Source organism: Pavona decussata, unplaced genomic scaffold, assembly GCF_977016875.1.
Source record: "Pavona decussata unplaced genomic scaffold, jaPavDecu1.1 SCAFFOLD_27, whole genome shotgun sequence".
NCBI lineage: Eukaryota > Metazoa > Cnidaria > Anthozoa > Scleractinia > Agariciidae > Pavona > Pavona decussata.
The window spans coordinates 1883501-1899554 of NW_028145450.1; the positions used below are offsets into that span (position 1 = coordinate 1883501).

General features: G+C 39.0%; 1 protein-coding gene across 7 annotated transcripts in view; it reads left to right on the forward strand.

Annotated features, from left to right (window-relative positions):
• LOC146485285 (uncharacterized) overlaps window positions 1–16054 on the forward strand; it is a 70907-nt gene that overhangs the window by 32308 nt on the left and 22545 nt on the right. For 6 of the 7 annotated variants that reach the window (XM_085103676.1, XM_085103675.1, XM_085103672.1 and 3 more), the window contains one exon: window positions 3484–3724. In XM_085103676.1, coding sequence (XP_084959802.1) covers window positions 3484–3724 — 241 coding nt within the window. Of the gene's footprint in view, window positions 1–3483; window positions 5528–16054 lie in introns of those variants that run through there. The other variant, XM_085103678.1, reaches the window with a different exon arrangement.

The window sequence follows — 16054 nt, forward strand, 5'->3', positions numbered from 1 at the left end:
AAGCTAATTTTTCATTTTTCCAACTTTTCCACTTCGATTGACGAGACCTGTCAACCTTTGCGTGTCAAACCTTGAGCAATAAAAAGTCGCCTTTTTGTGCGCGAGCCAATCAGAATTCTTCCACGTGGTTTTTGTCTGCGTGTACGCGTCAACATTGAAAAGGCTTTCTTGCACTTTTTCTCGCAGTACTTGAACAATGAACATAAACAAGTTTAATGCGTACTAGAAAAAACAGGCGGGAAAGTCTATAAAACAAAAAACCTTAGTGAACTAGAATGTTCGATCCGCATTGGGAAAATATTGGTCTCGTCCTTTTTTTTTTGCAAGTTTATGTACCTCGCCTTCGGTTTGTTTTAATAAAATGAGAGGAAATCAGAGCAAATTTGTTCTTATTATATCTATTGTCATCATTTTCGTTCGCAGCGCAAAAGTGCATGTGCACGTGGGGATTGCTCTCGGGATGGGACCGGTCAAAAAGTATAGGACGGGGTGGGCGGAACATTTGAAAATCTGGTGGATAAAACACATATGGCCCACCCACTCCTTTTCGCACAAAAATGACTGACCCACCACTAAATGAAAGTTGAAAATTACACGACCCACCCCTATAAAAAATGAATGTTTTTGGTTGAAATACACACCCAAGGAAATCATAAACCTTCACCTTCCGGCCTCGCTTCGTGAAGAATTAAGTTTAGCGAAGTACGCTTAAGGCGGGGGTAAACCTGAAAGCCGTGTTCGTGCTGCTTAAAATCGGTTTAATGGAAATATCTCGTTCGCGTTTCAAGCAGTACAAAACCCTATGCTCAAGGCATAAATCAATGTTTTGGGGTGTTTTGTAAACTTTTTGGTGATTTTTAGGTATGTTTGGGAGGAGATAGTTTTTCTCAAAAGAGTTGTAAAATTTGGAGAAATAAGAAATAGTTAAGATTTGATGTAGTTTAAAAATTATAATCTGAAGTTAAAAATTGATATATGAACATCAAAACAGTCCCCTACCAACCTTTTTTTTATCCCTTCTTTAAACCTCTTAAAATTCCATTCAAATTCACATGTACCCCCACCTTAGCGATACCTCGCTATCACTGTCATTTCAACTGCTGGAAGCCAGTTTTGCGAGAGGGATATTGTCATCATCGGAGGTTTTACTCCTGGCTTCCTGCAGAACACAGTCTTTGCTTGCTTCTGAGCTGCCGACACTCGATTCAGGGCCACTTGTGTTTTTAACCAATGGATACACTGTCTATGACTGCTGACAACTGAATGTGAGCTCATAATATATAAGTCAAGCTTGCTTTTTTTGCGTTAATTTATTTCGGTTGTCAGATTGTGAAGTTCAATATACAGATTAAGGACAGAAACTCTTTGCTTTCTCAGCAAATCGTTAATTACAAAGGAGTTTCCCCCACTCCACATCCTCATAGCTCTCCCTTTCTTCTTTCTTTTTTCTCCCCTCTTTCTCTTTCTCTCTTTTGTTCCATTTTGTTAAGGTACGCAAGGTGGTGGATGTAGATCTTGATCTACTGCATACTTCTCAGAGAAACCTTGAATTTTGCTTTTTTTTTTCTAATGAAATTTCACCTGTACGTTGGCAGATAAATGTGTGCCTATTCCTCTTAAAAAATAGGATGACCAACCCCCTATGGGTAGCTGAAAATTGCACGACCCACCCCTCTCTGCTACGGCCCACCCCACCCCATACTTTTTGACCAGTCCCTAAGTCCAATGTCTTCGATGCCCTCTTAACTGAAGATGATATCACCTGTTGAAAGTGCATGCCCTACGCCAAATTCAATGTACATGTAAAGATAAAGTTTCGTAAGTTCCTTTTTGTAAGGCCTGGTTTTCACTAGCGACCAAACACAGAAGTAAACACAAGCGCAAGCATAAGAATGCTTATTTCACCGTGAAAACGCCTCGCCGCAAGCACAAGCACAAGGATCAATTTTTTCCCTTTTCTTGTGCTTGTGCTTGCGTCGCGTTCGTTTCCTCTTGACATATCGCTAGTGAAAACCAGGCTTAAGAATTGGCCAACGTACAAACAAACCTACAGATATACTGGAACGTGAGGAGTTGATAGGGTTGGTTGGGTTTTATTTGTAGGTTGAATTGTAAGAATATTTTCCCCTCACTTGCCCGATCTTTTTATTTCTCCACAATTTGTTACACTACCATGGCAACTCATCACGCCAATTGAACACTAATTGCTATCGATACTGCGACCTAATTTTAATACTCGGGCGGATAAGAGAGGAAAAGAGGATGCAATCCCTTTCTCAGAGATTTTTGTTCAATATTTAAGTTGAGAAGACAATTCGTCAGCAGGGGCCATTTTCAGCAAATGTTCGGCCATATTTATTGCAGCAAGTTGGGTGAAAATCCGCAGTGGTTTGTGGACAAGATCGAAAAATTATGGCCGCCACCGGAACCAATCAGATTGCATAATTTGCAGAAGCCCGCCAGCTCGCGCACTGAGAAATAGAGAACAATAATAAAAAAGATTGTTGAACTGAACTGAACTGAACTGAACTGATGACTTTATTTTAAGAGGGAAGCACATGACAGTAAGGAAACTGATAACCCAGTGGCCCTCTACAGCACAAAGACCAGACCAGCACACCGGGAACTCCATGCCTTACTCTTTCCGATTAGTGTCTGGAAGTGTTGTGAGACGGGGCCTACAGTTTATCGAACTTATCCGAGAAGACTAGAAACTCTAACCATTTGCAGATGTCATTTACAAAGGCAGCACTTTCTCCTCAGTTATTTAACTACCCTAAGTGTTGCTCCGGTCGGGATTTGAACCCACGACCTCCCGCACGGTAGTCCGATGCTCAACCAACTGCATAAGCCAACGGGTCGATCGGTCAGTGTTTTACAGGCCAAGAGACGAACGGCTGTCCTTAACGCTTGCAAAATAAATGGGGATCTAGCCAGTGTCAACCTCCTAATCTTCATAAATGTGAAGAATTGCAAGGGAATAAATATGACCTTTGCACCTGCCACCCACAAAGCGGCGACATTTCTGGGAGATGTTAGTACATTAACCGTGACTTGTGCGTCATTGCGCACGGTACAATTTATTGCTATTTTAATACCCAGGATTGAAAACTTACTTTGTCTTGCTAAATTCGGCGAACTACAGTGAAAGAAGATCTTTAAAAATACCAATATTAATTTCTTATTTTATGTTATTTATTGTTTAGAATCCTAATTTTCTGTTTTGTATGATTTGAAGTGTAAGTGCGTGCGTATGCGCGTGTATGGTACACCTGTATGTGCTAGCGGCATAATGCACTTCAAGCCGGAATGGTGTTTCTGAAATTATTTTAAATTATGATTATTATAACAAGTATAATTTTAATGCTTAGAAACATCATCAACTGATAATAAGGATTTGGGATTAGACAGCGAACTGAAACTTGTTTTAGCCTGATTTGTGATGATTATCACTGTGTTACTTTTATTACTGTTTCTCTTCAGAATGCCAAAACTATTACAGTCTGAACAATGGTGACAGAAAGATAGCTTACCCCAATTATGGCGATTATTGTGACAGTGGAATAACGCATGGATGGTATCGGTTTGAGAGAGCTGCAGGGAAACGAATGGCTTCTTCATGCCCGCCCATTAATAGGTGTAACACGGACGCAACAGGATGGTTAACAGGAGGGCACCCTAATGTTGGTGATGGTCAAGTTAGCAGAACGGTGTGTTTTCATTGGTCTAATGATTGCTGCCATTGGTCAACTACCATCCAAGTGAGGAACTGCAGTTCTTTCTACGTGTATTACCTCAGTGGTACACCTAACGGTTACTGTTCTCTCCGCTTCTGTGGTAGTGACTAGAGAAGAACTGATTATTTTATATGGACGACGTTTATTTACCTGATCAAGACCATAAGTGCATGTTTGGGTTTTTACTCTTGGTACTAATCAGTCAAAAAAACATTTTCCAATTTGATTATTATTAGCTTTTTTTTATTATTCTGGTCTGTAATACTTAGAGGAAACATTTTTGGTTATTTAGAAGGTGATCACAAATTTTTCTTATCTTAATTTCGAGTTTCGAGATAATTTTTCACTATAGGTATACTTGCACGTTTAAAGCCAGTTTTCTAGCAGAAACCCTTACTACGGAACCAGCTTGGGCATCCTAATGTAGAGTTTTTGGTTTCGGTACTTGAGCTTAAGGCTAACAAAACGCCTTCATTCAGTTGCAACTGCAGAGGGACCTTAAGCAGCGACTCACGACTTCGACGGCAACAAGAACGTCAGACTTAGTAATAATTGTTTTAATTGGCAAAACACTGGCTCTGCACGCGCGTTCTAAATTTTGGTACATTTCGTTGTCGTCCTCTGCAAAGGAACGACGTGAAATTACCACAAACTAAATGAGTACAAATCATCGCGAATATATTCAGAAAACGAAAATGTAATTTTTAAGTCCGGTTTTTGCTGGGATCGTCGTCGTCTCTGGTTAAGGTTCTAATTGTACCAAGGCCGACGTCGATTTGTCACACTGTCTCTCAACATTTGTAATTGTAACGCTTTGTTAAAGTAGGAAAAGACCTTGAGCAGTTTGCCAGCTAAAATGTAAATGCTAAATCTCATCGGGCTCACACATTAATGATGCTATTACCTGTTCCCAGATGTGGAGGCAATTAAATCCTTTTGAAGAAAGGTACAACACTTTTTTTAATTTTAAAGACATGTTTCGGCCGTTACAACATCCATCACCAGTTACGAAATAAGTAACAAAATTGAATTTGAGATAAATATATAACATGTATATTTTACTTAAAGTATCATGGGTGACAAATTATTCCTTAATCTTGGCGCGAAATTTGAGCGTTAATGTGAAATTACAAAATTGCTATGGCAATGTTTCCTACATCTCAGTGCCAAAATTGCGTCCAGGTTTAAAGATGTTACGGATGAAAGAAGTTAGGACATTAAAAGACGCTGCAGAAAACCTAAATACGCGAAAGAGCACAATTAACTGGGTGAGGGTTTTTGAGAACTGGTGTGATGAAAATGGCCTTGAGAAATACCCTGAGACGGTTCGTCCTGAACAGTCGGATAAAATACTCGAGCGGTTTTTTGCCTAAGTGTGTAAACAAGAAAGAACCGACCACGATCGTGATTTCAATATTTGTCACCCGTGATATTAAAAGGTGATCAAATGATATACTCGTGATTTCACTCGTCACCATTTGATTACATATACTAACTTGTTTACTGCTATCGATGCGAAACACCAAACCCAAAGTTAAATGTGAAGCTTGATTCCTTTTTCTTGTTGAGGTAAAAAAAAAAAAAATAAAAAAATAAAAAAATAAAATAATAATAATAATAATAATAATAATAATAATAATAATAATAATAATAATAATAATAATAATAATAATAATAATAATAATAATAATAATAATAATAATAATAATAAATTAGAATAGTACGGGATAACTATATATCTTTAACTTTTGGGACAATGAGTAGATCGGAAACGTTACAGTTAGGGTTGTCTCAATGAAAGAAATAAAGCAACGTGTTGTTAAACGTAAAAGTGGTTGTTACTTGGCTCTCATAGTTATTTTAATAACTATGACTTAGTTTATAATTTATGATTTATGATTTATGATTTTAATAACTATGATTTAGTGATTTACGTAACTTGTTAAAACAAGTTAATCACGGCTTAAAAATGCTCCAACAAAAACAATGGAAAATAACAGCCGTTCAGTTGATGCTATACCCCCTCAGCATTTTGTTTTCCATATCAAGCAAGTTGCCAGGAAATCGAAAAAAGTGATCGTTGGCAGAAGCAAATGATGGGCAAGCTACAGCTGGGGTAAAAATTCGCTGAGCTTGTGGAAGGTCCTAAAAGGAAGGAAGACAAAGTAAATGACTCAGTGACTTAAGATCGAGGCGCAAAAAAGGATAGTTTATGCTATTGAAAACAAGAGGCACGAAGAAAGGTAACACCGAATCAATACACATAGTTGGAACAAAATTCTTCGAATTTATTGAAAAATACAAAATTACGAAACATTCAAAATACCGAAAAAGGATAATTCATTCTGTTCAATAAATCATCAAACTAGCTAAAATGACTACAAACCTATTTATTGGAAACACAGAAATCCCAAAGGTCCCAAGGGATTGGCCTGCTATCTGAAAAAGCATCATTTGCGGGAGTGAGAAGAACATCAGTTGTCCCTTTGGCAGCCAACAAACAACTGGAAGAGCATGCAGACAGCAGCAAAGGCCACCAAAAACGCCGTGGAACGACATCTGGAATTACAAGGGTGTAGGTCAATTTCAAACAGTTAAGATATTTAAAGACTTGAGGAATAAGACAAATCGGTGGGAAAACGCAAGGATTCGCGAAAACCTCTGGACGGTGGAGATCGGGGGATCGTGTAAACACATTCACTCCCAACGCATTTGCCATTGGACTCTCAGAAAAAGAAAGGGTAGAGGATAGCCAGCCAAGTCAGTTTGTACGTTGGAAGATCGCGCCATGAGATCGATGGAGTGTCCCCGGGAGCCACCGTAGAAGTTTTAAACCAAACTTCACAAAGCTGGGCTTAACTTTGAGTCCTGAAGATTGAGACAACGACAGGGAGCATCTGCAGGATTATCAATACCAGGAATAAAATGAACGTGCAGATCAATGTTAAGGCTCATGGTAGTTTCAAACAGACACTTAAGAGCGGGAACTAAGGAATGGGAACGGGAGCCGCGCCTGTCCCAAGAACAAAGCAAAACCTGGCTGTCAACAAACGCGTCCACCGAAGAGCTTCTAATATTATTCCCAAAGGACTGTAAAACATTGTTGAGGGCGAGAATGTCCTTAGTGGCAATGTCCGCTCCAATATTATGGGGCTCCCAGTAATCGCAAATATTGATATTAATGGCATCAGGACTTAAAACACCTCCGCAAGCAAACGAGGAAGAGTCCGAAATATTAAAACAGCCGATCGCCAGGGAAGAAAGCCATTCCATTACTCTAAAAGGAGCCGATGCTCTAATTCTTGGCGTAAAGCCCCCGACATCTTGACCGGACGAGAGGAACGCATCACACTATAGCGATAGCAATATTGATTTCATTTGTATAAAGCCTCGCTCCGGGAACAGCCAGAGCCATTGAAATACATTTTCCACCCAGATTTTGTAGCGTTACCAGGTCTAGGGTTTCAGACTGAAGGGCTCGTTTGAGAAGGATGAAAAAATTTTCCTTTTTGCGAGGTAATAAAATAAAAGCCTGATTTTTAGAGTCAGAAATGAAACCCAGGAACCAAGGGGGATTTCTCCCAACCAATGAAATAACCAAGGGAGGAAAGAGTACAGCATGTGACTAAAATAGCCGCATTGGCCAAAGCCAAATTAATGCTATCCTTTAAGGGCAAATCTTGATAAGCAACTGGAAGGCTGTCGTTTGAGAAAGAGAGCTGACTGCTATGACGGTCGTCAATGTATAAGGATGAGGGGATGCCGAGGGAATGTAGATAGTGCGAGGCAACAAGGCTGGTGGAGTGGCAGATATAGGAGGACGATTTCCAACCAAACAACCTGCAAAAAACCAACCACCCCATTGAAGGTCAAAAAACGTCCGGCTGTCAAAAGAGAGTTGGATATAGTCGTATCTAGACTTTTCATCGTAAACAGTTGGAAAGAAATTGCCTTGGACATATTTTGGCAAGCGTTGAACACTATCCAACGAAAAAGGCCGATCTTGAATCCAGAGATTAAGAAACCCATTATCATTGCAAAGGCGAGGTTTGGAAGGTTCTACGGTACCGTAAGAGGCATGACAAGGTGCGGGGGAGGGAACTCTCCTACCTTATCCCATAAAGAGATGGTCCCGGAAGCTAGTCTTTCACTAAGCGTGTCAGAAATAAATTGGGCAAACGGCTTACAAGACAAATGATTAGTAAAACTTCGAGCCGGTGGCCTATCGCAATCATAATTAAACCCTTTATAGCTTCCTTTGAAATGATTGAAAAACTTTTCAACGCTGACGAGATTGTGAATCCAGTCTTGAACTTCGGAGAAATTGTTAGTAGAGTACTGAAACAACTTGCCCCATTGATCCGTATGACGATGGAGTTCACCTGCCCTAAAGCAGTTCAGGTCGCGGAAAGCCAAAAGAGTGGCGTCGTCAAACATTTCTCCCCTGATAACCGAGGAGACAATTTCAGACGTAATGTGGGCGTTGCTTGCCATTTCCTGGGCCTCAGTTAGGGGGGACACCTCGCAATTCACCCAACGCGGACAGTTGGGAGAGATCATGGTAGGATCAAAATTAGGGGTCTTCTCCCAGTCATGAAATGATATTCTCGAAAAGTGCAAAACAGAAAAAGAAGAAAAATAAAAATAAAATAAATACGGAGAATAAGGCCCAGGCAATAACAACCTCAGCCCCGGTAGTCCGAGAGGGAACGCTAGTTTCCCTTTGAGAATGCCACCCGAGGGAAGAAGAAAAAGAAAAACAGAGAAAAACTGACTATATATATAACAAAGCGGTTGGTGAAAAGGCTGGTTAGAATGGAATGAGCCAAAAACAGATACGGATAATTGACAAGAGTAAATTTAACGTAAACACTTTATTACACGAGCCAAAATAACAAGCTTACAAAGAAGGTTGGGCTGGACGTGGAGGCTGAGATGAAGCAGGAGAGGAAGGCTTACGAGGTGGAGCATGCTTCCAACACTGTGGAGATTTATGCCCTGGGTCACCACACCTGTAGAAAACTGCGTAGGAAGGCGGCCTGTGATACGGTTGAAAATACGGCTGCTGATACGGGAATCTTCATCTGCGTGACGGGGCACGATATGGCATTGAATGCCGAAAGGATTTATCAACCTTGGAAACTGTTTCGATCACACGAGAGAAATCCTTGTCGGACAATAGGGCTAGGAAATACGCCTTGAATTGCTCTGCTGGTACGTAAAGCTTCCCTCTCAGGGTGGAGGCAATAATATCATAGTTGGCAGCCTTCGGATTACCAAAGGATTTTTCAACAGAAGCCAACTCTTAAGCATAGCGGAGAGCCTCATATTTGTCGAAATCTTCTACCCTTCGGCCACCGCAGTATGAAGTTTTCTGAATCAAGGAGTGGACAGTGGTGCCTTGGGCACTCTCCAAAATTTTAATACGGTGCTGTAAGGCCTAATAAAAGATAAAACAACAAAAAACTATACTTAGAAAGAGATAGCCGCAGAAGGAAAAACAACAACCGTAACAAAAACATGTATATGATGTATATATTGCAAAAAAAAAAAAAAGAAAAAACAGTCAAAGAGAGAAACAAATAAAAAGAGAAGCAAATAAAAAAGCCGGGCGACGAAGCAATCAAAAAACACAAAAAAATTAAAAGCAAAAGGTAAGACAATGAGCAAACAGACAATAAGCAAATCAACTTTTGAACACAGAGGTCGCAAAAAACACGAAGGTATGAGCCACGCGGCATATGCAAATATCTAGAAACAAGCAAAAACAAACATATAGCGGAAAAAATAATTTAATAAAACAGAGCAAACAACTTGAAAAGGAAAACAAAACAAATGGTGCAGCTTTAACTCCGAATTTTATTTGCAAACCAGTAAGAAAACTATTTATGAACAAAAGAAAGGGCGTATGCAAAACAGGAGTTGCAAGCATAATAGGTTTTCAGAACAGAAAATATATAGAAAGTCCAAACAAAACAAAGGACAAAAGGTAAATATATCAAAATATAAATAAGCAAAACAGAAAATAGTACACAAGCTCAAATAGAAAGAGGGCAAACGTTAAAAAAAGGGCAAGTAAAATATCAAAATGAATATATCTTGTAAAGGAGAGCAAACGATAAAAGCAGGGCGAACAGCAAATCAAATTAGAAGTAGCTCGCAAAGTCCATATAAAACGAGGGAAAACGTTAAAAGCAGGCGAATAACATATCAAATAAGAAATAGCCCGCAAAGACTATATATAAAACGCAGGCAAACGTAAAAACCAGGACGAATGACATATCAAATAATTAAGAAATAGCCCGCAAAACCCGTATAAAACGCGCGCAAACGATAAAAGCAGGACGAATAAGAGATCAAATTAGAAATAGCGCGCAAAGCCCAACAAAAACAAGGGATCAGGCATGCTAAATGGCTTGTTGGACAGCTTCGAGAGAATGGCATCATTGCTTTGTTTACTCTCTCTTTTATATGTGAGAGGTGAGACCGCTGAGAATAGTTGGCGAGGTAGTAAGTGCGTTGACGAAAACCGTAAACTGGCCTCCACTTATCACAGCTCCCTGCAAAAAATTCATATGGGTTTTATTCGTGCTTGCAGCGGCAGTTCCGCTGGTTGAAGTACCAGTAGTCATGTGTTTGAGATGTTCTGCTCGAGATGCCTGGTATATTTTTTTGCTGGTTTAGGTTCAAGCCACTGTAGTTTGTGATGCTTTGCACGTTTCTTTGCCCGCTTAACTGCATGATACGTGTTGGCGGAATATCTTTATCATTAAGTTTTTGAATCATATGTTTACGAGCATCATGGTTGGTGAGACGCTCGTCGTTGATGTTTGCTTTCAAATCCATCGTTTTCATTAAGGTGTTTAGTTTGATTACACCCATTGGTGCCGCCTTGAACCAGATTGTTTTGGAGCTATCCTGTCTCGTGTAGTTTATCCCAAAGTAAAATGGTGCATCGTCAGCGATCATATTTTTCGGTCGCTTGTCGCGGTAAATTTTGTACACGGCTACGGGATCTCGTTCAGTGCCAGTGGAGAACATTTTTGGCGAAACCTTTCTGGCGTCAACACCAGACCTTGTTTTTGCTTGTCTCTCAGTGTACGCTTAATATTCGTTACCGTTTGCGTCCTCAGAAAGTTTGACATTACCCTAGCACAAATCTCTGTGCTCTTGACAGCCTCACATTCCAAAATGAATGGTGTTGTTAAGGTTACCCTATACCTTCAAAGGTGTCTCGCGTTTAAGCGATGTAGCGGGTCCAGTTTAAACTGTAGATACCTAAACCCCTATATCAAATTAAAGCTTATAGAGCTGGCTATCAAACTATACCAAGAAGTTTGAAATAAAATGAATCGTCGAATTTTTCACGACCTCTAAATGCGAGCGTCCGAATCACCTTTTAAAAGCTACAAGTCAAAGCGAATTTTGTTTTTCGCTAATTTAATTTGCTCCTCAGTTTCTGGACCCAAAGCGCTAAAAAAGCGTGTCTGCGTTTTGCCATATTCAATCGCAATGCAAAGTTTTAGAGCATTTTCGAAATAGGATGAGAAAAATGTGAAGTGATCGAACAAAAATCGCTCTCGGAGAAAAAATATTTCTAAAGAAAAAATTCGCAGACACGGTTTTGTTGTTTATATGTTAAACTAGCCACTGTCCGAATTTGAAGGCAAACGAACAAATTCCTTTTGAGTTTTAGCTCTTTGAAGTGGCTCCTCCAAGTAAAAAAATTGATTTGAGAAAACAGCGCTAAAAATTCGGCAATTCATTTTATTTCAAAATTCTTGGTTTAGTTCGATAGCCAGTTCTATAAGCTTTAATTTGATATAGGGTTGAGGTATCGACAGTTTAAACCGGACGCGCTACATTGCTTGGACGCGAGACACCTCTGAAGACACCTCTGAAGGTATAGGGTAACCTTAAGCCAAACAGTATTTAACAGTGATTCAGCAGAAGAAACGCCAAGCATATTATTTTGGTATAGTAGGTCGATTTCCTCGTCTGTCAGCGCCACAGCCGCTTTAGACTTGTTTCCAACGTTCTGCTTTCTTCAACTCTTTTTGTTTTGACTTTAGACTTTTCCTTGCCAATTCAAATTGTTTATCGTTGATGATACTCATTGATTGGGTAGTCATTTTTCTTGAAATGCCGCTCAAGACTTGAGACGAGACACCTTAAGCTTGAGGATTCATAATCTTCTCCGTCTTTACGTCTAGCAGAAGGAATAAATTCAGCAAGATACTTGTTCAATTCTGCTGGTGCAATCGTGTGCACCTCTCGCAAATCGGTCTTTTTCTTTCTCAAAAATTCTTCAAACAGTTGTACTTCTCGTTTTGTCTTATCCTTCGTGATTCTGTTCTCCATGCTTTCAACATAATCCTCCACTGAAGTTTCACAACCGACAAATCTTTTCTCACTCATTTTTTTCAAAGAAATTCGATTTTGTACAGTTTTGCTAACGGTTTGAAAAGTCAAACGCTGCCTGAGTTCAGGCTTGAATGAGAATCGCTTTGATACGGCTCACGCGTGAAAATAGATGATACGTGACTCTTGATTGGACGTATCGTTTTCTCCAAACGTAAAAAATGCGATACGCGACATTTGATTAGCTTTTAGCTTGCGAATGAAAATTTATTTCGCACCCTTTTAGTGAGTAAATCTCAGTATGTAGATAATAAAATGGCTTTATTTATACCCATCGTATTGAGCGCACGGCATATGACAGGTAGTAACTGGAACAGCAGTGATTTTCCATAGCCGGTCGGCAAGACCGCCAATATGTCTTTTCTTTGAATATAATTTACGATGCCCTCTCTTTGTTCCGGACTTATTTCCTCCACACCATCGAATGTTCAAATGACTACGACTAATGCCTTATCTAAATCTTCCGTTCGTACAGCCATTTGATATTTCTAATTCTCTTCCCAAGTAAAACGCGAAAAACGTTCGTTACATGTGCTTGGATTGTTTGGAATCGATTTTTGTCACCTTCAAACCAGCCACGTCCCGATCACACGCCTATTGTGATTGTTATCCAATCAGAGCGTTTGAAACATTCGACATCTCCAAGGAACCAATCAGCAAAACATCAAGATTCTGGATGTTTGGGTATAAGCGGAGTTGTAATTGGCTCGGCGCTATCAAATGTATCGCGCTCTGGTCCAGAGGCTTTTCGTGCAGGTCGCTTTGAAAACTAGAAACCGCAAACCGCGTATGAAAAGCCTCTGCCACCCAGGGTAGCCTGTTGTCAGCTGCCACGTTGAAATAAATTGCACGAATTAATTTTTAACGAAAGCAGGATTGAAAAACACGACAGAATAACTAGGACGTCGTAGCTAAGAATTGCAGAAATTATGGACGCTACCTAAATAAATGATGACAATCTTGTAAAACAGTTTTTTTATTTTAACTTGTGAAGTTTTTAATACTTTCTTATTATAATGTAATACTGAAGATTTTACAGTGTATATTGAATAAAAAAAGTATGAGTATGAGTATAAACAGAACCTATTATATATTATTTTCCCGATTCAAAGCCCTGTAATTCACTCCATGTTAGCTCAGTTATCAAATGAGTGTCGTATAAGTACATCAGGCGCAAACAGCGCAATCGACCAATCAGAAATCGAAGCAAATACATGCAAGCGGTGCCAAGAGCGGGAAAAAATGAGTGCCCACCATTTGGGTTTGGTTTGATTTTTTTATTGGTTAAAAAAAATGACGCGAGTTTTCCTAACCAATCACAGAGAACACAGTTTTATACTGGCTTAAGTTGAAGAGGGGAAAAAATAGTAAAAAAAAAATTAATAATAATAATAATAATAATAATAATAATAATAATAATAATAATAATAATAATAATAATAATAATAATAATAATAACAGAGTAGCATAGACAAAGCAAACGGGAATTATGTTCGACACTCAGTTGTAACCCGTTCCTTCCACCGGGAAAATGCCAGAGAAGAAGAAGAAGAGAAGACATAAATAAGTAAATTATATTAAATGCGTATATTTGAACGGCGGAATATTCTTGAAAAAAATTCAGGCTTGCACGGAATTCAAATCCATGATCTTTGCGATACTACTGGAGTGCTGGACAAGCTACTATTGAGGTCCACGGTCCATTTAAATGAATGGAGTACTTCTAAAACGTTCTCTTTTTGGGCCCCTAAAATGTGACTTCTGTTACGAGGATATCGTCACGCAATGTTTATGACTCCAAACAATTCAGTCTTACTGTCTGATCCATATGCAAAAAAAGGAAACAATTTCTCGGTACGAAACTGCACATTTTCTCATCTTTTTGTCAACATAACTTTGAAAGTCGAAGACTTGCTGTGTGACATTTATGTTTATTCAATTCAGGTCACGCGATGGAAGTGTTAGCCCTTTAAACTATTCAACAAATACCAGACGAAAATATCCTCATACGGTACATTGGCTTGTGCCTCAGGGCAAAAGAGCTTTTAGGACTCTAGGGAAATCGTACACTATATATTTTTTTTTACCATTGACTGTCCTGTGGAACAACTGGACTGGAACCGGAAGTCTAGTAAATTATCAGCAAGCTGATGAGATTTCTGAGAAATGTTTCAGCAACCGGATTTAGAAGCAACCTATTGAAATTTAGTGGATGAACGCATTCTTGCCTGTCTAGTGGATTAAATGAATTCTAGCCCACAAGGTAAAGTTTTCCGTGGTCCTGCAGGGACGTTTGGGCAACACATGTCGGTCAGGCTCGTGAACCTTAAACGGAGGCTATGTCCTCGCGATCGATAGAAATACAAGCTTTACTGTCAGATCGATCTGCCTGTTGAACATTAAGCACTTTGGAAATAAGCAACTGTGTCGGTTGAGCTCCATAAGATGAAAAAACTGGAACAAAAATGGCAGCATAGGGGACAGTTTTTGCTTTCTGTCACCATACCGGGAGAGACGAGAGTCTTGTTTGTCTGTCGATGATATTTGAATTCAGTTGACGCAACGAACGGTGGATCAGCCAGAAACAAAAGTGTTTTGTGCTAATTAGACATGCCCTGGAAAAAATATGACGAATAATTTTTAATTGTAAGCTGATTAAACAAGTAGCGAAATGAAAATACACTCACACGCACTTGGGATTGGCACGTTCTATCTTGTTTTTATCAGTCGAAAGTAATTAATATTAAAGCCTTGTACCTCAGATCGAGGGGAAAAAAGCCTGGCAAAATTAGAATCAATTCCTTTGCTTTCTGTCACCAAAAGGAGAGACTGAAATCTTTAAAAACCAAAGAGTTGTTGTGTAGACGATATTTTTTTAATTCCGATAATGCCGTTGAAGTGGATCAGAAACAAAAGTGTTAAAAAATGCTATGGACATATCCACGACGAACAATTTTTATTTGTAAGCTGATGAAACAAGTAGCCGAATGAAAATACACCGACACGCAATTGGGATTGGCACGCTCTAACTTGTTCTTATCACTCAAAAGTAACTTTAAAGCCTTGTGCATCACTAGGAAGTATTTGAAAAAAGTGTTTTATTTTAACACAGAAGAATCTACCCTGCGTTATTGTTTATTTTTATTCCGAGACTGAAAAGCGAAAGCGACACCAAGGAATATCAATATTACTTTAAGGTCGCTGAACCCAAATATTTTGAACAAAAGCTCCGAGATAACTGAAGGGTCGGCTTCAGTGACGTAGCAGAGAATGGGGTCTTGATTTGAGATAGCTACCGAAGTATTTTTGTTATTTAAAGCACTGACTTCGTAAAAAATCCTGCTTAACCCTTTTAAAAACTGTAGATAGACCCAGGCTAAACATTTTGTTTGAAGCATGGAAGACTGAATTGTCGAGAGTTGCAAAAGCGCAATGTGTGTACAGTCACTGGTAAACTCAGACAGTTGTAGGAAGCTTCAACTACATTTTGCAATAAAAGAAGGAAAGAAAGAAAAAAAGATAAATATCAATTTATTTCTATAGGATCTAATCAAAATATCTAATCAAAATATCAACTTTATTAACTTTATTTCTGATAACAATAATAATAATGAAAATAGTAATAACAAAATTAGTAATAATAATAATAACAATAATAGTAATAACAACGTTTTCGTAATGAAGAGCATTGTCCATTTGTCCATTTAATTTCCACGTTGGGTCGCACAGCCTACAATACCCAGAAATAATTTCAGCAGCAGAACCGCCCTATAACAACAGTTATTTACATGGCAATTTCTCAATTTCTCAATTTTTAAACTCAATTTCTGGTATTATTTTGGAATGGCAGAAAAACATGGAATACCTTTACCTTCTGTCCCCCCCCCCCCCCTCCC